We start from the raw sequence: 26,485 nt of genomic DNA, 5'->3' as shown, positions 1-26,485 counted from the left end.
AAGGAAAGGGCAAAACAAAATATTTCTGCTTTTTAATTTTAATTATGTTAGTTTTGGTCCTCCCTAAAATGGACCAGAACTCATAATGGAGTCCATCTTTGTCGTGATGCACTAGACAATGGACGGGAAATTGCATTGCATTTCCACAACAGAATGTCAGTAAAAGTACAAGGAAACATATGCTTTATTTTATTATTATTATTATTATTATTATTATTATTATTATTATTATTATTATTATTATTATTATTATTATTATTATTATTATTATTATTATTTTATTACCATTTTTCTTGTTAATATTTTTGAAGAAGAAAACATATCTACTCTCTTTTCCCAAAAGTTTTATGTTTTCTTTTCTTTTAAAACCTTGAAACTGAATTAAATCATGGTTCTTTACTTAATAACGAACATCTGCAGGGGGTGTAAATACCTTTGTGGCACAGTGTAGCTTTTCAGGCTTTATGCCTCTGTGGTTATTTTTCAAAGCACTCTTTACTGACACTTAAAAAAAATAAAATGAGAATCTATGCCAATGCCTGCCTGATTGCTTTGAGTCATTAAATGTGGTTTTGACTGTTTTCACTGTGTGCTCTAACAGAAGATCATCCTGTTGATATGCAACTTTTTTTTTTTACTGATCAGCTCAAGACACCGAGCCCCGGCACTTACAATGCAGCTGTTCTGTATCATGTCACACAGGAGGTGCCTAAGAAAAAGAACTGGTGCATTTCCTGATCAGTTTATAAGCTGTGTGTTTTATATCTAAAGGGGAAGGAAGCTTTTCTTCATACAGCACAGGTCATTAAACATCTATGCTCTGATTAGGTGGAAAAAACTCTTTCTGATCCTTGAATAATAATAATAATAATAATAATAATAATATCAGCTTTTATATACTCCCTAGAGTCTGTCCAAGAGACAACACTTGTTACGGTAACATAATCTGTGTGCATTTAGCTACTGCGTTCTGTTCAGACACGATGCGTAACGGATACGGACATTGCATCCAGAGTTAGAGGTAGAAGAGGTGGAAACTTTAGAAGATAAAACGTGAACGTGTCCATGGAAAATGTCTAAATCTAAACGTGTTCAGGTGAGATGACATGAACATAAACTGTCAGTTCTAACACTGACACAGGTCAGCTTCTTCTCAGACTCTGACAGAGTGGCTCTAACACACACACACACACAAAAAAAAAAACCCACACAAATCAGTGATGATTACTAACAAAATATGTAACAGATCTGCTGGCGTAAACTGATGTCAAATGTCAGCCGCCACAGGGAAATCGATGCGCTGTAACTGTTTCCTGTCTTCCTGAAACACAGGATGCACCTGCTCAGCAAAAAAATACTCACTTTTAGCATTTAAATGTGAATTACTTTCTAAACAACTTTTTTTTTTTGCATTAAATACCAAATATTGTGTGTACATATAGATATAAGATGCTATCCAGTGGTAACTTTCTGTCTCTTATAAGGACACAAGAGGCAAAGCAATTAGGCTAATCAGTTAGCTTTAGTGGAAAAATGAAAGCTAACCAAAGGGATTAAAGCTAAATAAAGGGATGATTTTTGCAATATATTTGATGGAATATATGTTATATATCCACAGCTTCTTCTAACTCAAAGATTCAGGAATCGTTCCATAAATAAATAAAAAGTAAACACAGACAGGGATGTTTTGTTAGCACATGTGCAAAATGTTTTTGGCACACAAACCAACATCAGTTCCACAAGGCTCTGATCTCGGACAAATTTTTTTGTCAATTTTTTATTTTCTTTTAGAAAAGTCAATTCACATTTATTGTTGAAATGATTGTTTTTGCCATTCACAACTCCTCAAACCTTAATCGCAGCTGCTACATCTAATCAGTTAGTACATTTACAGACTTGCCTTGGAGGCCTTGTTGACCATTACAAACTTTTTGTTACTTAAACTCTCAGCCCTCCATACTCGCTTCATTTTGGTTTTTGCTTGTTGAAGCATTTTAGGTGGAAATTGTTTTTGAGATAACTACATACTTAACCAAAGTGGGTCATTATAGGCCACTAAGGCGCACATTTTATGCAAAAAAAACAAAAAAAAAACGCTCATAAGTCATTTCTGAGTTTGACATTTTTCCTGGGAACCGAGCTGGAATTTTAGGTGGGAGGGAGGAAAGGAGAGAGAGAGAGAGAGAGAGAGAGAGAGAGAGAGAGAGAGAGAGAGAGAGAGAGAGAGAGAGAGAGAGAAGGTGGGACTCAAAGAGGAGGGTTGGAGGTCTGGGTCCATCAGGGTATTAACTACCCAGGATTTTCTCTCCTCCATCACAACTCTACAGGAGGAAGGGGAAAAAAAGAAAAGAAAGAAAAACAAAAACCCGAGTAAAAATGGAAAAGTCCTTGTGCGTTTTGGCTTCTTTGCTCTCTCTCGCCGGTTTTATACGGGGAGCTGAATGGACGGCAGAGAGTTTTTCTCTCTTACCGAACCACACGACCCCTGAGTCAGCGAAGTGGACCGAGGCTCCGACTGCGGCGGAGCGGAGCGGAGACGGAGCGACTCCGGCGGCAGGAACAGAGCCGCTCCGCTCCACGGCGAGTCCTGCGGTCAGTGAACGCAACGCCAGGGCAGACAAGCGGGGAGAAGAGGGGAGAAGAGGGGATCCCAACACGAAAGATGATAAGAAAGCAAAACTGGGTAAGGCTGAAAATCAAACAAACAAACAAAGAAAAAATCATTTCGGGAAGCTTTGTGCGAACGTTACTCAAGTTCAATTAAAACCACAGTTAATTAACTGATGCATTCAGGGACATTTCAGGCGTCACTTTATCGCTTTGTGTTTTAAATTGTGAAATGAATAAGTTTGAATTTTTGTTTTTGTTCTTCTGATAATCTCGTTCAACCCTCCACTTCACTGGAGGAGCAAATCTGACTTTACATGACCTCACACGCGTTACGTACAGTGCCCAGTAAAAATATAAATAAATAAATAAAAAATAAACAAATAAATAAAACAGTAAACTAGGAACGAAATGTTTCGCATTCTGCCTCGCTTCAACCTCAAGCTTTGATGTCATTTCTTTAGATTTTGACACAGGCCAACAGAAAGAGGCGTTTCATTGTGAAGTGGAAAGAAAATAACTGGTGACTTTGAGTGTTTAAAAAAAAAAAAAAATGTTTAAAACAAAAACAGAAGCGTAAAAAGGCGCGGGGTTGGCCGGTGCTTTGTAGGACGAGGTCAAACTGGGTGGGGAGCGTCTTTGAATCAATCTCATCCATCTTTTTTTTTTTTTTTTTTTTTACAATTCTGACTGGCTTTCCTATCGCTGTTGAAGAGAAGAGCCCGCAGCATGACGCTCCCACCACCGTGCTTCCCAGTTAGGACAGTTTGTTGAAACAGTTATTGAAGATTCTACTGTATTTCAAAGGACAACTGAGGCATCAGCTCATTGAAATGGCACATTTATGTCGCTGTGAGGGTTTTAAACAGACCAGCCAGAGAGACGTTGAACGGATTCCAAAGAAAAATATTCTTAATTTATTACAAAAAGTCCAAAAAAATAGTTCAAAAATGATGAATTGGGCCCAAAACTGAGGTCAACATAACAAACTACACTGTAAAAAAAGTCAGTAAATTTACGGTACAAAACTGTAAAAAACCAACAGTTTTTGACCGTCGTATCCAAAAACATTGCATTACCGTAGAAATTACATGGAACTACCGTAAGTCGAAACTGCAAAGAAAGTCAGTAAATTTACGGTAAGAAATGGTAAAAGACCAACAGTTTTTGACCGTCGTACCCAAAAACATTGCATTACCGTAGAAATTACATGGAACTACCGTAAGTCGAAACTGCAAAGAAAGGCAGTAAATTTATGGTAAGAAATTGTAAAATGCCAGCAGTTACTGACCAGAATATTCACAGCATTATACTGCCGTAGAAAATACATGGCATTATCATAACTGAATAAACATATATCCTAAATAATTGTGACAGTCACGAATGTAGAAAATACAGAAATATAGTGTAAAAATATAAGTAATTGTAAAGTTCTTAAAAAATTGTAATATTGCCAGCAGTTAATTACCCTAAACTTAACAGTAGCAATCAGCCAAAATTACAAATTTTGCTGATGTTTAGATCTACAATGTAAAAGCGTAAACAAGACTGCAAAATAATTTTTTACAAAGAACAGAATGCTGGTGTGATATTTTGGTTTCTTTTTTAATAATGCCTTTAATACACCAAACTGAAATCTCAGCAGTAGACCAGGCATCGATCTGGCGATCCACCGATTGCAAAGCAAACTCCTACAGCCAACGCCACCATCATTTATGAGAGCATTTGATCATTAACATTAAGAGAACTGTATGTTAGCCCCTCTTGCTTGAATGAAGCTGAAGTTGGTTTCCAATTGCTGCTTCCAATTTGGGAAATGGCTAAAGGGCAATTCCACCTAATTTTTCACTGCAATCAGCATCTTTAATTTACTCTAGCTAAAAAACTACAACACCTAGACTCTTCAAATCTGGACTAGATTATTCTCAACTCATATCAGAATATTTAAAACCAAGTGTGGGATTTGTAAAACCTTTATCTGATTTGTGAAACTTCAATAAAGAACAATTCTAGTGTTATCCAAAATCATACAAGTTGTAAAGTCACCCATCATTGAAGTTTCACAAATCCCACACTTGGTTTTGAATATTGTGCTATTAGTAGAGAATAGTCTAGAGCAGGGGTCCCCAAACTTTTTCCTGCGAGGGCCACATAGCTGTTCCTTTCTCTGCTCGGGGGCCGGTCTTAGTTTTTGGAGAAAGATACCTTAGAAACTTATTGTCGGCGGGGGGGGGGGGGGGGGGGCTGTTCTGTCTTTGAAACTGTCGACGGGGGGGGGGGGGGGGGGGGGGGGGGGGTTGCTGACTACGACACATTCGCGGTCGCTTTTAGATAGATTTTTACCCAGAATGGAAATGGAAAAAACCGTGAGTGAAACGGTGACTGGGACTGACTAGTATATATTTGAGGGAAAGTTAGTTTAACATCTGCTCAAGAGCCCCCTGGTGGTTGAAGAGAAATCCACAAACCAGAAAATACAATATATGAAAAAATACACTGAATGCTCTCTGGTATGAGGAGGCGGGCCAGATCCGGCATTGCCAGACCAAATGACGCAGGCCGTAGTTTGGGGACCCCTGGTCTAGAGAGTTTTTCATTTTGTAATTGTGATAAATAGTAGGGTTTACAGTAAATGGAGACTGTTATTTGTCATGTAAACAAATAATTATCTAGTTTGCATTGCTGCTTGATCCTTCAGCATCAGCAGCAAGATTCTTTTAACTCTGTTCCTGTAGTGGTGTCCTGAACTCAACACAGTAAAGTCACTGTGCTAACTAAGGTTGCTAACTAGGGTGCTGAGAGCCCAGTAGGCCTGGTCCTTGTCAAGATGCTGCTACTGTCTTTGAAATCAAATTTCTGCTATTTTTGCACGTTCAGGAGGAGAAGGGCAACACATCACAGGTGAGTCCCTTTCACGGTTTCAACTGAAGTTAGCTAACTTTAACCAACTGACAAAGAAATGTGTAGTTTCTGAGCCATGCTGTTTATGTACATGCACTGCAGCTAGATATTTTTACTATATGGAACATTTAATCTTCACAGATGCAACACTTCCATTAATGTTTCTGTAGGAACGGCTGCATAGATTATATTTCTGGTCTACTTCAGACTACATGTGCTTAAAGTTATTGTTAATGGCAGAAGCAACTTTTTCCAAGTTTGGTTCAATAATTAATTTGAATTACTTTGAGTGTGAAATGTTCATGCATGCAAGTTAAATCTCTGAAGAACATGTTAGCTTTTGTTTCAATACTTTGGTAATACTTAGAAGTATAAAGCTTGGCATCAGAGATATTATTTAATATTTTCCTTTGACCTCTTGACTCTCACACCCAAAATACTTGCACTAAAGTCACTGGGTCCATGACAGTTGAAGGATTTGAAGATAAGAGAATTTAAATATTAATATTTTACAGCTTTTCTCAGTTTGGGTGCATCTCTCAGAACAGAATTGAAATTCTTAAAACTACCTGTTCAATCTTCAAATTACTGTGTCACTTCTGCACATCAACAAATTTGTTTTGCAAGTTTTGCTTTTGTACATCATGTAGCTGGTTATGTACACTTCTATGCTTTTATAATTGTAATTTGCTTTTATCGTCTTGATCAAAATATGTTAACCCTCCTGTTGTCCTCGGGTCAAAATGACCCGCCACTGTGTTAAACCCCCCCCCCCCCAAACAATCCCCTAAATGTAATTTTTTTAACTTGAGATTTTAAGACTTTTCCTAGATTGGCCCAGACAATAGAAAAAGTTCAGTGTTGCTTTTATTCTCATTTCCATGTAAGCTGTACAAAAAAAGGTACAAAGATGGTCTTCAGGTCAAAATGACCCGTGAGGCAAATGGAGTTGAAATCAAGGTCACAGAGTTATTTACAAACCATAAAATGTTACAAAGTTTTAGTTGTGTCTCAGATCAATCAGTAGCAGAAGTGAGCAGAGAGTGGAAGGCCAATTTTCCGAGCCACAATGCCAGTCAAACTCTTTCACACCTACTCAAGACTGATGCGATTTGATGACCGTGAATCAAGACCAGCAAGACGTATGACAGACAAACTTGCAGCCATAAGAGAGGTATGGGACAAGTGGGTGGAGCGGTTGCCCTACCTCTACAATCCAGAGCCTGATGTAACAGTGGATGAGCAACTGGTTCCATTTAGAGGTAATCTGTTTTCATATTTGTAATAAAAGTGATTTTCACTATTGATTTCTTTGACTGTTTTCTGTGACACTGATACTAATCACTGATGCTAATGTCTTTTGTCCAAAGGTTGTTGTCCTTTCCGGCAGTATATGCCCAGCAAGCCAGCAAAATATGGGATCAAGTCATGGGTGGCTTCTGAATCAAGCTATGCTTGGAAAATGCAAGTCTATACTGGGAAGTCAACCAGTGGATGCCCAGAGAAGAACCAGGGGTTGCGAGTTGTGCTTGATGTGACAGAGGGACTGAGGGGTCACAATGTGACATGTGACAATTTCTTCAACTCTTATGAACTCGGACAGCAGCTCCTGAAGAGGAAGATCACCATGGTTGGTACAGTTCAAAAGAACAAGCCTGAGCTCCCACCTGCACTGCTTGGGTCAAAGGAGAGAGAGGTCTTCTCCTCAAAGTTTGCCTTCACACCCACCACCACTCTAGTTTCCTACCTCCCAAAGAAAAACAAGAATGTAGTTCTTCTGAGCACACTGCACAAAGACGGCGACATTAGTGACCGTGAGGACAGGAAGCCAATCATCATCCTGGAATAAAACCGAAACAAAGGAGGTGTGGACAACCTAGATAAGGTGATTGGAGCATATAGCTGCAGAAGAATGACTGCCCGCTGGCCCCTGGTCATCTTCCACAACATCATTGATGTGTCCTCCTACAATGCCTTTGTGATTTGGATAGAGATCAACCCAACCTGGATGTCTCATAAGCACAACAAGAAGAGGGTGTTCCTGGAGCAGCTAGGAAAGGCACTTGTAACTCCACTCATTGAAAGAAGGAAGCATGTCCCCCACACAGAAGCCTCAGCAGCAGTTGTGAAAGCTATTCAGAGTGCAGCAGCTCCTGATCAACCTGAGGATCCATCTACCACAGCCACTTCCTCAGCTAAGCCAAGTAAGAGGAAGAGATGTCAGTTCTGCCCTCAGACTGTAAAACACATACTGTGTGCTGCAGGTGTAAGAAATATATCTGCAAAGGCTGTGCACTTGCATACTGCCCTACATGTGCCAATTAGTTGAATGGGTTATGTTATTTTTCATATTTTTGTATTGTACATCCTCTTGTTCACTGGAGAAAAGTAAAAGAAAATTAGTCACTGTGATGAATAAAAATGCATTCGAAACTCATTTTGCACATTTTTTTTCTTAAGCTATAGAAATTCAAGTGGAGAGGGAAAAGTCAAGTATTCACACATTTTGTGGTGAGTGACAATATACAAGATAGAATTTGGTGTTTAAAATTCAATTAAGCTGCTTATATTGGGGGTTTATTGAAGACGGGTCATTTTGACCCGGAGGATAAAGGGTGTATACAGAAAATGAGGACAACAGGACAACAACGTGTCTGTGTTGAATTCTCAACTTCCAAAATAGCATCAGTTCATTGTGTAAGTCTTAACATGCATAAGTCTTAAAGTTGTCATAATGTGAATCATATATTAATTAATTTATATTCTATTATTTTCTAAATCTGTCCTGAATTGGTAAATTGCTCCCAAGTGAGTCCTGAGTTTCTCTAACAGGTCAGTGTATGAACCATTAGCTCAACCAACGATCAACCAGTTTTCTGAAACAGATTGGAGGTGCATCTTGTGAACCATCAGTTGGCAACATTATGCTCTATATAGTCAGAACACAACACAATGTTACATGTCTGAGAACTGATGAACAAGTATCTGGGCAGAGTGAACAGCCAGAGAGAAGAAGAGGAGTGAGGCTGAGGAGGAAATAGTTGGGAGGAAAGCAGAAGAAGAGTCAGAAGAGGCTGAGGACATCTGCCAGTTTCCATCAGTCCAACATCAGGACATGGCTGAGACCCACAACATGATGCTGATGGAGGTCCTCCCACCCTACTGTTCATTCCTTAACCCCACTGAGGAAAAAAGATTCCTCAGTGGAGTTAAGGAACAAAGTGACTATGGAAATTAAAATGTAATGTAATTTCTACAGCACTGTACAGTTTTCCTTGAGGAGATTGTCCTGTGGCTCCTTTTCTACTTTTTTTGTTCTCTGCATTTCTGTCTTTTTCTTTCTGAATCACCATGGCATGGTCCATGAATAAATTATAGCAAAAGCATAAATCAGTGTTTCTCAATCCTGGTCTTCAGCGTCACCCTGTCCTGCAGGTTTAGGTATTTCCCTTCTGCCACACACCTGAATTGTATCTCTGGATGATTAACAAGCTTCTGCAGTACTTGATTGTCATCCAATCATTTGAATCAGCTGTTCTGGAGTAGAGGCACATCTAAAACATGCAGAGCAGGGGGGCGTTGAGGACCAGGGTTGAGAAATACTGGCGTAAATGATCCTTTTGTAGTCTCTTCTCATGACTAATCGATTTGACTGTCTTATCTGTACATAGAGAGACTATAACTTATTATTTTGAGTCACTGATATGTTAACAGACAGGATTTTAAGAGCTGAACTAAGGATTTTGAAAGCAAACAAATGCTATTTTTCCTGTTTCTACAAATTGTTTTGAGAAATGCGCTTACTGTTTTGTAAATGCCAACAATGACTCGAGAAATGCACCAAAAGTTACTGAGAAAAACTAACCTAGCATAAATTGTCTCAGCTGTATCAATTTGTTTGCCTGTATGAAAAGTGTTCACATTTACAGCTTTGTTTCTGCTAGCTTGCAGGAAATGTAACTTACATAAATGGTTGAAGACAACCTATTGGCCTTCATGAGACTCAGATAAATGGTGAGTATCTATTTCATAAATTGCCTAAAACAGTTATATTTGTTTTTATTTGTTTTTTGTTTGTGTATTTTGTCTGGTTGCAGACCAGAGGATCACACCTGTTGACAACAAACAAAGGTTTAACTACTGAATTTTCAGTCAGAAATGATCACACCACCTGGTTGAAGTACCTGTGTCCATATGCAAGTCAACAAAGGTGAAACAAACATTTAAGCGAATAAGATGTTCATGTAGTGCATCTTTCTAACTTTTTCTTTTTGTTTTCCAGCAGAGAGGAAACACCCGATTGACAACATGCGAGTCTCAATTTCAACCTGTGACTGGGAAGACTACAACCATCCTGAGCAACGTCTGATCTCAGCGACTTGTGACTCTCAACCCAGAACAAGAATCCTTTTATCACCATTTTGTCTTCTACAATATGTTATCTCTTATGTGGACACATACTGTTTGTTTTGTTTTTGTTTTCCAGATCTCAGTAATACCGTGAGGAAACTGGACATAAAATAGAATCAGTTCTTTTTTTAACTTGACTTTTTAAATAGAAATTGTTTCTTTAAGTGGATTACTCGTAATCTGTATTTTTGTTTAATTAGAAATTATTTTCTTTATAACTTTCTGTATAGAAATGCTTGACAAGTTACACTTCCTTGGTTGTTGTACTATAATTTGTATGGTAAAATTCTGGTAGGAACAGAGACCAGTAATTTACCATAAGTTTTTTTTGGGGGGGAGGGTTTACAATAAAATGTCAATATATCATACAGTCTGGATGTGTTTTTCACTCATGTAGATATTATGCCTCAGTCAGCATGACCGTATTTACTACGGCAAAACCACATTTTATTTTTTTTAAAATATTTTAGGAAGTACGGTATTTTACCGTATATTAAAAATACGGTAAAATCCTGCATTTACAAAATACGGTGACAAACTGGCAGCTGTGGTTGCCAGAATTTTACCGTATTTTAAAAATACGGTAAAATCCTGCATTTAGCAAATACGGTAAAAAACTGGCAGCTGTGGTTGCCAGAATTTTACCGTATTTCAAAAATACGGTAAAATCCTGCATTTAGCAAATACGGTAAAAAACTGGCAGCTGTGGTTGCCAGAATTTTACCGTATTTTAGAAATACGGTAAAAAACTGGCAGCTTTGGTTGCCAGAATTTTACCGTATTTTAGAAATACGGTAAAAAACTGGCAGTTTTGGTTGCCAGACTTTTACCGTATAAAGACGGTAAACTTCTGGCAACTCAGCTGCCAGTTTTTTACCGTAAAATGAGGCCGTTTTTTTTTACAGTGTACAACTCGGGTAGAGACACAAAGAACTCAAGCACAAAACTGAGCTAACAAACAAGACATGAGGGGAACTTAAATAGTGGCTGATCAGACCCCTGCTAACACACAGGGGGGGTAATTAAACACACAAGAACTTCAACAAACACTGGTTAACACATCACAAAATCTTTAAATTAAATAAACATTAGAACTGAACTAATTTCCAAAGAGAAGAAACATTAAAGAAATGGTCAAATTAAACTAAAAAAGACCAAATGGAAGGATCCACTGAGGAGGTTTGCCAGTCATAAAAGGACAGCAATCAGCTGGAGCTCTTCTGTGTGGCTCCGGCAGCAGCTCCAGAGGAAACTGGTAACTCAACAGAAGAAGAAATTCATTTGTTGCATTTAACAAAAAAATACATAAAAAACTGACAGATAAAGATAACTAAATGTGTGCACTGCAAATAGTTAACTGAAGAGTCATCCTAATGGAAATCATTTTAAAGAGACAAATCTAAACTATTCACTAATCAATATGTGACCCAATGTTAGGGATGAACAGAAAACGATTACCATTCAGATCTCTGTGTGACAGTAGGGACCGCTGTCACAGTTGCTGAAAACCTCTATTTGACAAACAGTCATCATAAGAACTTTTTTATTAAATTTCCGATGACATTTAAGGTGTACGGAAGAAGATGAGGATTGGACCAAAAAAAAAAAAGAAGACTGCTTTTCACAGGAATCTGAGAGAAAGAAAATCCAGGATTTGTGTAGGAAAAGTCAAAATTTTGAGATTAAAGTCAGAAATCTGAGAAAAAAAAAGCTCTTTTTCAGTGGTCCTAATCCTTTGCCATAAGAGCGTCTTCCTTTATCTTAAAGTATATTTTAGAAGCATTTTTGATTAACCGCAGCATTTCTCATGGTTAAGAATCCATAAACCTCTCTGCAGCCGGAGCTCCTCTCACGTTGCTCTTGCTAAACATTTCTTCTTTTTTTTTTTTTTTACTTCGGCCTTCGGCTTGTCTCAGATTACATCCAGACCCTCTGGCACTTGGTTTTATCTGCGTCCTCCTCCGGCCCGACCCGGCCTTTCTGGAGGAGTTGAGGGCCTCAAACCTTCCACAGAGCTGATTAGCGGTATTTAATCATAACAACCCGCTCAAAACCTCATTTCTGCGTCATCCATCTTGTGTTTCGCTGAATCCGTCAACAAACCAGGAGGCGAGCTCCCAACCCTCAAGTCGTCACAGTTTCCCACCGCGGCCGAGGAACTGCGTCTGGAGACGTCATGTTTTACGTCTTTGTGACTTGTTGTTTTGCTCGCAGACTGCCCTCCGCTCGGCCTGGAGTCGCTGAGAGTCGACGACAGCCAGATGCGAGCCTCGTCCCAGGAGAGGACGGGTCTGGGTCCCCACAGAGGGAGGCTGAACATCCAGGTCAGCCTTCGGCAGAGCTCACTGAGACGACACAGGAAACTCACAGCTTGAGACCTTGAAAAAGGGATAAAGTCGGTAAAATGATCGCCTGTCGTAGTGTTTGGCGATACAGCAGCATGTAACGGCAAAAAACGTTTTAACTCTTTGGAAGAAGACTAAAAATGAATCACGTTCTTATTCCGCAAGAAAGTCGTCTGACTTCAAAAACCCTTTCAATACGTTAGAAAATGATTAAACAGTAAATTGAGATCAGGGACTTTATCACAAAATAGATTCATTCCACACAGATGGACGTTCGAAAGCCTTTACTCCTGTTAGTTATGGTGATTTTCCGTTTGCAGTTCATGAAAACCTTGACATTTAAAATTAGAATATCACATCAGACCAATAAAATAAAAATAAAAAATTATTACAGAAATGTGGGCTTACTGAAGGGTATATGTAATACCCAATTTTAGGATGCTACTTTCAAAAGATACTTTTAATCTGACAAACTTAAAGTGCATCTTCCAATTTATGGAACAGATCCCGATTAAAGTTTGCTACGTGATATACGTTTGCAAGTAAGACGTTATACGCTGCGTTTGATAAGTCAATATACAGTAGATCAGATTATTATATAAAAAGAAACAAACTAAAATCTGAACCCGCAGCCTCAGTCCCAGACTCCAGCCGTCTGCAGCCTCTCGCAGGTTTTCTTCTAGGTTTCACCGCGACGTGCTCCTGGATATGAAAAAGTTTATTACAAATTGCTTCGAGTTTACATCAAACGCAGTGGACACAGGCAAAGAAAAAAAGAAGAAGGGGGAAAGGTGAGGGAAAAGACTTAAAGGGAGCGAAGGAGAAAGACGGAGAAAGAAGCATGGAGAGAAGAACGCCCTAAAAGTCTGCAGAAAGAGAGAAAAGAAAACCCAAAGACAAACAAAGAGCACGCGGCGCATAAATAACAGTAACTGTTGTAGCGTCACTGGAAAGATTCGAAGCGACTTTAAAAAGCTGCACTCTAGTTTTACTGCAGGTAATTTAATAAGTTTTGTTCAAGTGATACATAATTCTGATTTCAGAGTTATTCAAATCAGGAAAAGAAAACCTACTAAAATTAGCTGCAACAAAATACTTTTTTTTTAAAAGTTGGCTCATTTATTTCCCAGTGTACACGCACCGAGAGAAGAGAATGGAGCTCCAGCTTTAAAAATAAAGAAAAAAAGATTTGATTTCCTACATATAATGAATTGATTTCTTTTATTAACCTTTGCTTAACATGGCAATTTAATAAACTCAGTATAATCACTTGGGTGAACTTAATTTAATTACCTGTAACTCACTTGATTTTTTAAAAAGTTGTTTCATTTTTTCGGTACAAGTTAATACAGGACGTATTTAGTGTCAGCCGCAGCTCAACAGAAAGAGTATCTGACAGGCAGCTGAATCTAAAGGCCAGTTCGCATGTCGCCACAGCATAATGCTGCCACCGCCATGCTTCTCTGCAACACACAGTCACCTCCGGAGTCACCCTGGACCGCTTCTCTTCTTGTCCGGCTTGTCGGCGGACGGCCAAATGCGTGCCGCACTTTTCAGAATTTGAATCAGAATCAGTGCTGGAAGCCTTGTGTCAGTTCCCGTCGTGCTCCCTTTGTCTCGCTCTCTTCCAAACATCTGAAAGAGTCTGAACATTTTTGCACAGCAGAGAACTTTTGTTTTCCTAACAGGTTCCCGGCTTTTAAACAGTTCGTCTGCGCAGGAGGTCTGCAAGAAATTGGGTTCAACACAGAGCTTACATTTACTGCACACTCCTCCGCTCGCCATCTGAAAGCAGTTAAGCTGTAAGCAGGCCAACTTATGCAACACCGAGAAACTCCCATGCAACGTTTCCCACCGATGGGTTTTTGCAGCTGACAAAAAGAAAATAAAGAAGAAAGAGACATGATTTTATTCCTCTTCCTTCTTCCTTTTTTTTTTTTTTTTTCTGTTGCAGTCGGGGATCGAAGACGGAGATCAGTACGACGGAGCCTGGTGCGCCGCGTTCAAGGACCAGCACCAGTGGCTGGAAGTGGACGCCATTCGCCTCACCCTGTTCACCGGCGTCATCCTGCAGGGCAGGAACTCAATCTGGAGGTCAGGTACTATCACAGTTTTCTATGACTGACGCACACACAAGTAAAAATAAATATATTTGGTCACAATCAGTTCATTGTGGAAATCAGATTTCATTTTTTTCGTTGCGTCAACGACTGAATGTGTTGCGTTTGGTTGGTGTTGCAGTTGGGATTGGGTCGAGAGCTACAAGGTTCAGCTGAGTAACGACACTGTGGAGTGGCAGACCTGCATGAACGGAACAGACGAGGCGGTAAGACCTGTCGTTTGATCTTAAGAGACTTTTGAAGCTGCCTAACATGTTCATTTTTTACCAAAAATAAAGTGCTTTGAATTGGAGGCTTCTTCAAATTCCTATTCAAACAAACACAGACTGACACAGGAGATCTTTTCTGCCTACAGCCATTACTATTTACAATAACCCTTTAATTATTTAAAAAAAAAAAAAAATGCATTTAGCTTCCCTTTGTTATCAACAAACTATTTTTGAATTCAACAACTATCTCACCAGTAGCTTCAAGTATGGGGGTCTGACCTCCACTCCTTCCCAAATATTCTGGGGCCACGTTTGTTTAATCTTAATTTAAATGTACCGTGTCACATAATGATGCGTTTAATCCAATACTGTCAACTTTTAAAGTTTTACAGACCAATTTTCATCGTCTTCGTATTATTTTAAAAGCAGATAAATCGTTTAACAGAAGTTTCACATAACTTAGAAGTTGATGTAAAAAATAATGTTCGTTTTGGCCACAAAATGATTCAGCAGCAACAACATGTCACCAACTACAGCCTAGAGCAGTTCATTGATGTAGCAGCCATGTAGCCTGACGTAAAAAGCATTTTGCTAGACAAGGTCAAACATTGAGAAGTTTTTTATTTTTTTAATTTTTTTTACCCTCCAGGGGGTCTTTTGTGGGCTCTAGTGTCCCTTATGTGATAGTGGGCTGACAGGAAACGGGGAAGGAGAGGGGGGAAGACATGCGGCAAATATCGTCGGGTCCGGGAGTCGAATCCGCGACGGCCGCGTCGAGGACTCAAGGCCTCCAAATATGGGTCGCGCTAACCGCTACACCACCACGGCACGCCCCCAAACATTGGGAAGTTTTAATTATTGTTATCAAATAACAATAATTATTTGTTATTTATCAAACACGGCGTTTTTAAGCCAAAAATACCTCAGAAATATACAGAGCCAAGCAGGAGAATCATGGGGCCCGAAGCGGCTGCTTAGTTTGTTTATGCCTTGGGCCGGCCCTGGGTTAATGAATAAATAATGCAGTAGGAAACAAAAACCAGCTGTGAAGAAGTAGACAGACTTAAACAAACTCAAGGAAAAATTCACCCGTTACATAATGACAAAATCAGACGTAAAACACAAATTAAGCTGAAGCCCAAAGTCATCCAGGGTTTGTTCTGAGTCTGCAACCTCAAGCATTTTTGTTTTTCCTTCAACACCACATGTCCATCTACGGGAAAAAAAATTGGATTTCTTTCCAGGAAAAAGTAGGAGAAAAAGAAAAAGGAGGGGAGAAAAAAGAAGTCTGCTTTCTGTTCCATTCCTAGACAACTCTCGATGCCGAGGAGGTCATGTTTTCAGACGGTTTGTCTTTGAAATATGTCAAGAATTTTAGAAAATAAAAGCATGGCTCTGATCCGTAGTTTTCTTTACTGTTTGCAGAAGGATTTACTTTACAGAAAAAACATAAACTGAGGGTCAAACTAAACAAAATATGTTGTATACTTACTTCAAAAGAATGCTAAACTACATCTGATTAGAACGTAGATTGTGGAAATAAGCAAGTACTTAACAAGTTATTTAGGCTGTAGGTTATTCATCACCTTTCAAATACAATGAAAATTCTTGCGTTTTGTTTACGATCATTGCCACTTTCTTTTATTGTTGATATATATTTTTACAGTAAAAGCTTTTGGACGGAAATGCAGGTGGCCATTATAATCATGCCTGACAAGAAAGTCACTCCCATTGAATAGTTTAGCAGTTTTAGTTTCTTAAATCGTCAAACCAACAGTGGCATGGTAAAATATTGAACAAATTCATATTTGATTGCATTGCTGTCACAAACTTTAAGGTATTTTATTGGGATTTCATGTTAATATGTGGTGGGTCCCTACTGGATTCAGCCCCCTTCATACCTAGACCCAACTTTTGCTACAAGTACAAGCATAAGACCTTTGAGGTATGAAACTAAAATTATTTTACTGTCCTTACCTCTTTCTGAAATCCCGATAAAAAGGCATTGTGTACGATTGCTCCCTGAATCATACAGATATTCGAAGGGAACCAGAACCCGGAGGCTCCTGTTCTCGGGCTCCTTCCCATCCCCACTGTGGCCCGTTTCATCCGCATCAACCCTCAGACCTGGTACTCCAACGGGACCGTCTGCCTCAGGGCCGAGATACTCGGCTGCCGTGTCCACGGTACGCACACATTTACCGGGTCTGAACCACAGAGTGTGTCGCCTCTAGTGAGTCATTGCCACGCATCCTTGACTTTCAAAACAGGACACTGACTATCCCTGAGGCGAGTCCAGGTCAGCAAAACCAAGTTACTGTTCGTTGGTCTTTCCCCATAGATCCAACAGATCCGTACCCCGACCAGCAGGAAAGAGGCTCGAGGGATAATCTGGACTTCAAACACCATGACTACAAAGAGATGAGAAAGGTAAAAGCCAGACGATGAGTAACCTCAACTCCCATAAAGCTGAAGCAGAAGGTTTTAGTCAGACTGTCGGCAGATCGGCTCCAGATTTAACCCCTCCGAAGGCTTTCTACTTCAGCATATCTTTCCGACGCTGCAGCTCATGAAGTCCGTGACCGAGGAGTGTCCAGACATCACCCGCATCTACACCATCGGCAAGAGCTACACGGGCCTCAAACTCTACGTCATGGAGATATCGGATAACCCTGGGAAACATGAACTCGGTAAGAACTGCTAAAGAGATGAGATGAATCCTCGATTTTAGATACCAGGTGTTTGAACGTAGGGACGCATCGACCCACTTTTTTCACTTCCGATACCGATATCCATATTGATATTGATATCTGAGGGTTAGTATTGGCCGATACGATCCGATACATAAAAACAGTGCTAAATTGACTTAAAATGTTTCTTTTTTTATTTTTTAAACACAGACATAAATATACTGAATTACAGTTTTATTCAATATGTCTACACACTTCAATACACCAATGGCTTCACTAGCTTAGTCAAACATTCAAAAACAGCACAATTTAATTGGTTCATCATGAATATAACAGACAATGTAAAATAAATAAGAAACTGATGAAAAATAAAAATAAAAACAGAAATCATTCAGAGCACAAAGCGAATTAAACTGAACAGATGTGACCTGATGGATCAATACCCGATCTAAAATTTTTTTTAACGTCAGGATCGATACAGATATTAATATCGGACTGGCATATCTTTCATTGTAAACGGTCAAAAATCAATCAGTTTATCAATCTGATCCTCCAACATATTTCAATATAAGTCAAAGATTACCCGAGTAAATACAAAATTCGGTTTCAAACGAAAACCCAAACAAACTTGATTCTTGAAACAGAAACCTTATGTAACGTCTTTTCAACTCACTTTAGATTAAACATTAGATTGTAAAATCTCCAGTGTGTTCCCACAATTTTTCATCTGAGAAATATTTTTGGCAAATTTAGCTCTAAACCAAAAACACTTTCCCAAAAACTGTGGTTAATCAAGGTTCATTCATGATTTTATAGGAAAGGTCTCCTCAGGTTGTTGAGATTTTAGCAGCTCGGAGGCCCAGTTGGACATCCTGCAGTGTTTACACAGCCTGGTTCCTTCAGCAGAGCGACCTGGTGAGGCCGAGACTCTAGAGAGGGCCTCGCTTGTGTAAACTAACTTTTTGATTTCCTTGTTATATTGTCTTCAGACATTCAGACTTGTGCTTTAATGCTAGCTCTGGTTTCTCCATGTGTGCCGAAAAGCACAAATAAATCAAATGCGGTGCAGCATGTTCTGCTTTGTTCTTAGAAAAATACATTTCTTAAATCCTTCTGTTCTTCTTTTTTCATTCTACGCGTTCATTCTGCAGCTGCTGTTAATAAAAGTGGTTTTGTGGCTGAGTGTGACTCCGATGCAAACCACAAGGAAGGCATGAAAACTTGTAGTTTCTGAGAACTCTGCAGATACTGCAGCTGTAAAAAAAACCCCAAACATTTAAGTGCGGATACAAACATCAAATTTAGCATAGCATGCTCACACCTCAGTTTGTATGTTTTCCACATTTCCCATAAGCCGCTTGAATTTCAGGGCGACGGCCATTTTTCAAAACCAATTATTGCCATAAAATGTATCAACTTAAAGCGATAAAAGTCAGAAACTGGAGTTGATTACTTTGCCGTTTGTGAGTCTCAAATCGGTCATCAGCTGGATGGAGATTAAGATGTCTGGTTCACGTTAGCTTCCGCTAATTTTTGTTATACGTTTAACGTTAGCGTAGCTTCTTGTTTAGCTAATTATAGGTTAGTGAAGCTAACGTTTTGGTTAGCTGTGCCCACTGCCGATTTTAGTACAAATTGATGTGATTCCTATGGTTCAAACTATGTAGCTATTATTATTTTAACTGGTAATTTTATTGCAAAAATTCATTTTTCATGACAACTATGGTGGCCATCTTGAAAAATCAAAACATTATCAATAAATATGATTCCATTGGTCCAATTATGCACGATTTGACCCCCCCCCCGCCTTCTCCCACACACACACACACAAATCAATCTGAGATCAATATTGCCATATTTGGAGCACAAATAAATCTTTCTTGATGACCCTGGTGGCTGTTTTGAAAAATGGCTGCCATCTTGAATTTTTCAGTGGCTAATCTGTTTCTGGAAACAAGTTTGTTTCTTCAAATTCAATTAAATTTAAGCTCCAAAGTTTGATCCCAAAGGCAGATTAAACGATGCCTCCTGGTGGCGTCGCGCTGCGCTGCATTTTATTTAGGGGCATCAGAGCGCCTGCAAACAACTGCATGTCACAAGTTTTAGATTTTATCCCACAGAATATTATTTTCTTTCCACTTCACAATATCACACCACCTTACATCGCTCCATTAAATAAAATCTCCGGTAACATAAAAGACACAGCAGATGTGAAATCTTTGAGGGATCTTGAATACTTGGATTTTTTTTGTTGCTTTTTTTCCATTCAGGAACGTCCGCTGGTGATCTAGGCAGTCAGAGCTTGACAGTGGTCCAGTTCAAAAGTGTTTCTCAAAACTCTAAAAATGTAATCTGAGTGAGGAATCTGCTCCTTTTTTCCCCCCTGGACTACGAAGAAAAATAAGAGCCAGAGTTTAAATAAACTCCGTTGCCCCTCTGACGACCCATTATAATTACCCTCTAAACTGTGCTCTTGGCAGGTGAGCCAGAGTTTCGCTACGTGGCGGGGATGCATGGAAACGAGGCCCTGGGTCGAGAGCTCGTCCTAAACCTCATGCAGTATTTATGCAAAGAGTACAAAAAGGGCAACCAGCGCGTCGTACGGCTGGTCACAGAGACGCGGATCCACCTGCTGCCCTCCATGAACCCCGACGGACATGAAGTAGCTTACAAGAAGGTGGGTGCTGCTGGACGCCGTTCATGCAGAGCCGTCAGAAAGTCTTCAAAACTATTCTTATTGTTTTCCTTGAAGAAAACAATAAGAATAGTTGTCTTTAAAGGGGCGTTTTTGAGCTTTACGTCATATTATGAAGTTATTGTGTCATCAAAAACATACCTGGAGCGTTGCCTTGATTCTTTCATGCATGTTTGGAGATGGTTTTTTTTTAATCACTCCTGGAAACCATTCAACTGTGCAAAATGCCCGGGTGGACCTGGCGCCGCCTTCGAGGACGTCCCCACTCTGCTCCTTCAGACTAGCCAGAAGAATTAGCAAACCACCTGGTGGAAACTGAGCATCTCATTACACGAGGTGAAACGCTGGTAAAAATGTTAAAGGGTTAACAGAGGAGCCATGTTGTGATGACTTCTCTGACTTCTTTCTGACAGCGAAGTTTCAGAAAGAGCAAGAGTTTCTTAAAGAGACAGAAGCCCAACTTCAATGTGCTAAATTACAAAGTCAAACTCCTTTTAGGTCTTAAAAAAAAAAGACAAATGAAAGAAGAAAACTACCCTAAAATGGATTTTAGGTCTGTAATGTCACAGAGTTATGGCAAAGGGGCATCTCACAGTTGCGTTGTACATCATTGTATTTGAATGTGTTCGTTGACATTCCTGACGCCGTGTCTGACGGGCCGATCTGATTGGCTGCAGGGCTCAGAACTGGCCGGCTGGGCCGAAGGGCGGTACAGTTACGAAGGAATCGACATGAATCATAACTTTCCAGATCTCAACAACATCATGTGGGATGCCCAGGAGACTGCAGCTGATCCATCTAAAGTGTCCAACCACTACATCCCCATCCCAGAGTACTACACGCAGGAAGACGCCATGGTAAGGAGGAGTAACTGGGGTTTTTTTTCCACCACAGGAGGCAAAATTAACAAGTCTAAATGTCAAATATTTTGAATTTTTTGTATCTCTGAACACCAAATGTTGTATTCTTTAATGAGTTTCACAGGCTAGGAATCTTCAGAGCTCCGAACTTTTGCATAAAAATGTTACTAGAGAGAGAAGCGCAGGCAAAAGATGAAGAAGTATATCCTTAAAATCTGGATTTAGCGGCACGCGATACTTGGATTGGAAAACATTTCCAAAGCCAAGAGCCAGAAGTTTTCCTGAGAATAATCCTGCTCAGTCAGTTTCCCTGTTTACGGAAATTAACAGCTCAATCTTTTCCAAGTAAAAGAAACCGGAAAACCTGAAAATGACTCCGAATGTTGTCATTTTGAGCAGAAAGAATTAGTGGTTTCCATTTAAGATCAGCAGTTTCTTTCCAAACATTGCTTTGCACTAGTATTTCCACCCTCTTTTTTCCTAATCTCATCTCATTTCATCACAACCTTGTGATTTTACGACAGACCGTCAAAAAGTAGCACATTACATTGAAGTGAACCACAAAGGATGCACTCTTTCCCCCTTTTTCAATAAGTAAAAGGGTAAAACTTGTCGCCTGCATTGGGTTCAGCCCCCAATACTTTATCATGCTGGTATTTTTCTCACTGATATGATAGAAAGTTCCATTTTTTTTCTTTTTCTTTATCCGCCCCACTTCGCTTGAGAACGCTAATACCTTCTTCCGCCTCTGCCCAGGTTGCGCCAGAGACCCGCGCCGTCATCAGCTGGATGCAGGATATTCCCTTCGTGCTCAGCGCAAACCTCCACGGCGGGGAGCTGGTCGTCACGTATCCCTTCGACTGCACCCGCGACTGGGCCCCCCAGGAGAACACCCCCACGGCGGACGACGCCTTCTTCCGCTGGCTGGCCACCGTGTACGCCTCCACGCACCTGGTGCTGGCCAACCCGGACCGCCGCATCTGCCACTACGAAGACTTCCAGATGCACAACAACATCATCAACGGCGGAGCCTGGCACACGGTCCCAGGCAGTGAGTCACCGGAGTTATAAAGAAAAAAACTAACAAAAAAAAGTGCTGAGTAGGGAAGTTAAGAGGTTTGTCTGGTTTTAGTTTAGCGTAACAGACAAAGGGAGGGACCAAAACACTGTTCACTAACGGCGTTTTGAATTTGTTGAAAGCTCCAGTCTTTTCTCACCATTAATTCAGGAGTAAAACAGATTCTCTTTTGCGTGATGCAGAATAATAATAAAAAAATTTAATACGACAAAGTAATGCCACTGTAGATTTTTCAAAAAAGAGAGTACATTACCGCTAAAACACTTGGAAATTTCCAACTTTGAAAAGTTGAAAATTTGCTAGTAAAAAAAAAACCCTCCTAAATTTAGAGATTAGTCTCAAAGATTTTATGGAATTTCTGAGATTAGAAACTAGAAAATCTGAGAATCTAGATTTTTTTTTCTCCTGAGTTTCGAAAGTCCCAAATTTTTTCTAGAAAATTTCTTGGTTTTTTTCTAACAAATTTCCCCCTTTTGGAGCTCAGAAATGTTGTTGTTTATATATAAATATAAATATACACAACGGCCCTAATACATTTTTTTTTCTTATCATCTGACATTAAATTGGTTTAATCTTTTCCTGTTTTAGGCCAGGTAGGATTATCAAAATGATTTCCATTTCCCAAATCCAAAAGTTACGAGAGAGACTTTTTTTTTTTTTTTTTTAATCAACATATTTCAGGACTTTCTGCTTTAGTTGGACGTTAGTACATTTCCTTATTATTCCATGCGTGGCACTGAGAGCAAGCCTTAAGAATGACCTTCAGTCATGTTCAGATCGACCGTGATGTGAAATCTGGCCGCCTGATGGAAAATACAGTCACTTCCTGTTTGGTGGCGAAGGATTAATAAATATGACTGCGCCATTTGAGATTAGACTCGGCTTGGCATATTTTTACTTTGTGTCTTTTCTGCAGGCATGAATGACTTCAGCTACCTGCACACCAACTGCTTGGAGGTGACCGTGGAGCTGTCCTGCGATAAGTTCCCTCATGCCAGTGAGCTTCCTGTGGAGTGGGAGAACAATAAGGAGTCTCTTCTGGTTTACATGGAGCAGGTCAGTCTCCACAACTCTTTCAGATGTGTTTTTTTTATTATTATCTCCATAAATATCAACAACATTATTGTTATTTATTTTTTTTTTTTTTACAAAGTTTTTACATTTTTTCTTTATTTTAAAACTTAGCCCCTTAACGGTCACCCTGACAACGATTACATGTTAGTGGATTGATCCTTAAGGAAACCCATGTCTTCCCGACGGTTTTAAAAATAGAAATAAAATCATGGTTCTTTAATGTCAAATTTACTTATGCAGCACTTTAAAAACAGGTTCAAAACGGCACCAAAGTGCCGCACAAAAGCGAAAACAAAATAAAGTTGATGAAAAGAAAAGGAGAAATAAAAATAACAACAAAATTCCTAGTAGTTTGCATTTTGTTCGACTGTTCAAATGTTTGGCAGCTTGTTGGTGGTCACAAAGAGTGTGACATGAAGGAGTGTGTGTGTGTGTGTGTGTGTGTGTGTGTGTGTGTGTGTGTGTGTGTGTGTGTGTGTGTGTGTGTGTGTGTGTGTGTGTGAGAGCTTCTTACTGGAGCTGCAGCACATCATCAGCCTCAACGCCAGGTTTCCTCCCTCGCTCAGGTTCACAGAGGAATTAAAGGCGTCATCAGAGACAAGAGCACCAAACGAGGAATAGAAAACGCTGTGGTCAAGGTGGAAGACCACGACCACGACATCAGATCAGGTCAGTCCTGCAGTTTTCATTCAACCTGCCGGTTAGCTTCCCTTCTATCAGGGCAAATGAAAATGTGACAGGAAATGTACTTTTTTTTTTTTTTTTTGGTTGTTCTCTCTAGTTCTCGTTCAGTTTGAGTCGAGCTCAGGAAAATTATTTGTTGGATTTCAAGATGTGTCTTTTAGCTTCACAAAGTGGAAACATGGAGTGTCTCCCTCCCGCCACGAGAAATTCATTTTCTGGGAATCTTGTATTTCTACCCAAACAAAGCTTTTTATGTAAGTTACATTCGCTGGCAGCGACAGGACTGAGTGTTGAAGGTGTCATCCAGTAGCTGCATTTCCATTACAAAACTTTGTCAATATTCCACTAATGAGGAAAAAAACCCCCCCACAGTTTCGCAGTTGCCGTATTTCCATTACATAAGAAATGCGATTAAAAATCAACCGTGAATAGATTTGTTCACGCAATAAGTTGTTACAAAACATGGCGTGCCATCATGGCTCTATCGCTTTGGTGTCCTCTTCGTCTGGTCTGTCAGTGGTAACTTCCGGTTGTTGATCACGTGATTCGCGTGACGCTTATAAAGCGTTTCCATCGCAGTTTTGCGAAATACGCTAATCTTGATACGGACGAAAAGCCATCTAATCCTAGCGAAAAAACTTTTTTATCAAAAAATGTGTTGTTTTTTCATTCTAAATTGCTGCGTTTCCATTAAGCAAAATTATATTCAAAATTTATTTTTGCACTTTTTCTTTTACAGGCAATGGAAACAACCACTGTCACGACATGATATTTAACAAATATGTTTTAAAAAAATATATAAAACACTCACACAAAAACCTATAAATATACATATATATTATAAAAGTTACATTCCGCAGCTTTCTACTCAGATTATCTGACACCAATCGCAAAATTGGCGACATTTTGGAACATCTAGCAGTAAAGCGAGCTCTACAATTGCAACATTATCCTCGGCTACGCAAAAAAAATCCCACCATCTCTCCTGCTAGACAGTGAAATGTTCCCGTTTTCGCTGTTGAACCACCAGACATTCCCACCAACCTCTATGTTTTCGTCCAACCTCGTACAGCCGCCGACGGGGACTACTGGCGCCTGCTGAACCCCGGCGAGTACAAGGTGGTCGTTTGGGCCGAGGGATACTTTCCGTCCATGCGTAGCTGCCGCGTCGGCTTGGAGCCTCATCCGACGATCTGCGACTTCGCCCTCACCAAAACGCCCATACAGAGGCTGAAGGAGCTCCGGGCCAAAGGAGAGAAGATCCCGAGGGACCTCCAGCTGCGGCTCCGCGCTCTCCGGATGAGGAAGCTCCGTGCCAGCACCAAGGCCATCAACCGCCGCAGAGAGAGCCAGGCGAGGCGAGCGCGCTCCTCATGAGGGCCGGAGAGGAATCGGAGAGGACGAAGGGCCGAGGAAGACTCTGAAATGACATGGATTATTGGCTAAAAAAAAAAAAAAAGAAGTGAAATGTAACTGATTTTAATGAAAAATTGTCTTCTACTGCAGGATCAGCTGTGCCGAGAAAAGAAAAAGAATACACATCCTTTTACAGTGCCTTGCAAAATCACTTAAAGCTTTTTCACATTGTGCTACAGTCACAACTTTTACTGGGAAATTTATGTGATGAACCAACGCAGAGCTGTTATTGTTAGTGACTGCGAATTAGTTACGGAAGAGTAAAATATGTGCGCAGAAGCGTCATTTCTCGGGATTTGTGTTGCAACAGTTTTAATTTGTGGGGGGTAACGCAGCCAAATGTGAAAAAAAGTTTTAGGGGCGTCAAAACCTGAGCATGGCACTATTTATAGAACATCAAACATACTGGATAATTAGGGGGGGAAATCAGGTAGTTTCTCCTGTTGTTCTTTTTTTTTTTTCTTGTATACTAAGTAGAATGTGAATCTCTGTCAGCTGGTCTGATATATGTCACATCGTCTTTCTGCATTGGGGGCCTCAAACGCCCAAATAAATGTGATAATTCATGTTGCAAAATGTCAAAAGTTTATAGTGAAGGACAGAGAAATAAAGTGTCAGTTGAATGTTAATAAAATGCAGAGTGTTCAATCCTACTTTAAAGAAAAAAAGGTTTATTGAGACGACGCAGGTCTGCCTCGACAACCTTCAGTTTCTAACTCCAATAAAGAAAAAAGAACGCTTCAGCTACGTCCACGGAACGGTCGCGCCCCCTGGTGTTCACAGTCGTAACTACATGTACAGCTTTTTCAATACAGTACACCACCACAGGTGTACTGTATTGACCAGATAATTCTCGACCTTTAACCCCATACTATAGATGGCCTGAAGGCTGTTGTCATAGCAACGTGGGCTTCCATTAACCTCAGCGGAGCCACAAGTTGATGGCCTCCACGCCACGTTGCACTGACGCAGTAATTCGTGGAAATGTAATAAAATTGTAATTTACTGAGAGAATTAATTTTGGGGTTTTTACTGAGCGTAAGCAATAATCATATAAATGAGAAAATATAACAGCCTGAAATATCATTACTCGGCTTTTTTGTGTATTTTTGAGGTTCAAAATGAGCAAAAATTCTGCAAAAACACTAGATTGATTCGCTTTTCTACAGACTCGCTTCTTAACAAAAATGTGCTTTCTACAGATATAGGTAGAAAGTTATCCTACTCAGTGTGTAAAGGGGTAAATTTAACAAGGTGGGCCAGTAAAAACAACAAAAAACACTCTGCTAAAGCAAAGCAAACCCATTCTTAACACATTTGGACTTTATGTAACAGACTAATGTAAAAGGCATGGTAAAAAATAAAATAAAAGGAAAAAAAAAAGATACTTCTCTTT

General features: G+C 39.8%; 2 protein-coding genes and 1 long non-coding RNA gene across 5 annotated transcripts; all 3 read left to right on the top strand.

The window, feature by feature from the left end:
- The first annotated feature begins 2,274 nt into the window (after positions 1-2,274).
- Positions 2,275-25,156, top strand: LOC102231008 (probable carboxypeptidase X1). 3 transcript variants are annotated; one of them, XM_023352514.1, is made up of 13 exons: positions 2,276-2,683; positions 12,133-12,242; positions 14,218-14,357; positions 14,505-14,589; positions 16,628-16,778; positions 16,934-17,022; positions 17,159-17,282; positions 19,763-19,959; positions 20,655-20,834; positions 21,594-21,888; positions 22,832-22,971; positions 23,556-23,658; positions 24,746-25,156. In XM_023352514.1, exons 1-13 carry the CDS (start codon positions 2,377-2,379, stop codon positions 25,048-25,050), a joined length of 2,226 nt encoding a protein of 741 aa, XP_023208282.1. In that variant the 5' UTR covers positions 2,276-2,376; the 3' UTR covers positions 25,051-25,156. The 3 variants fall into 3 exon arrangements, with proteins under 3 accessions (XP_023208283.1, XP_023208282.1, XP_023208284.1); XM_023352515.1 differs by lacking the exon at positions 12,133-12,242 and having other exon boundaries at positions 2,275-2,683; positions 14,218-14,362; XM_023352516.1 differs by lacking the exon at positions 12,133-12,242 and having other exon boundaries at positions 2,577-2,683.
- LOC111612194 (piggyBac transposable element-derived protein 3-like) lies at positions 6,436-7,919 on the top strand. The gene is made up of 2 exons (XM_023352517.1): positions 6,436-6,770; positions 6,879-7,919. Exons 1-2 carry the CDS (start codon positions 6,578-6,580, stop codon positions 7,355-7,357), a joined length of 672 nt encoding a protein of 223 aa, XP_023208285.1. The 5' UTR covers positions 6,436-6,577; the 3' UTR covers positions 7,358-7,919.
- On the top strand, positions 9,375-9,973 carry LOC111612195. The gene is made up of 3 exons (XR_002754463.1): positions 9,375-9,522; positions 9,606-9,718; positions 9,791-9,973. It is a non-coding gene; the product is annotated as an uncharacterized LOC111612195 (long non-coding RNA).
- Positions 25,157-26,485: the final 1,329 nt, after the last annotated feature.

This window comes from Xiphophorus maculatus, chromosome 19, assembly GCF_002775205.1.
Source record: "Xiphophorus maculatus strain JP 163 A chromosome 19, X_maculatus-5.0-male, whole genome shotgun sequence".
Taxonomy (NCBI): domain Eukaryota; kingdom Metazoa; phylum Chordata; class Actinopteri; order Cyprinodontiformes; family Poeciliidae; genus Xiphophorus; species Xiphophorus maculatus.
Note: the sequence above shows the minus strand (reverse complement) of the source record. Positions and strands in the feature narration are given on the sequence as shown.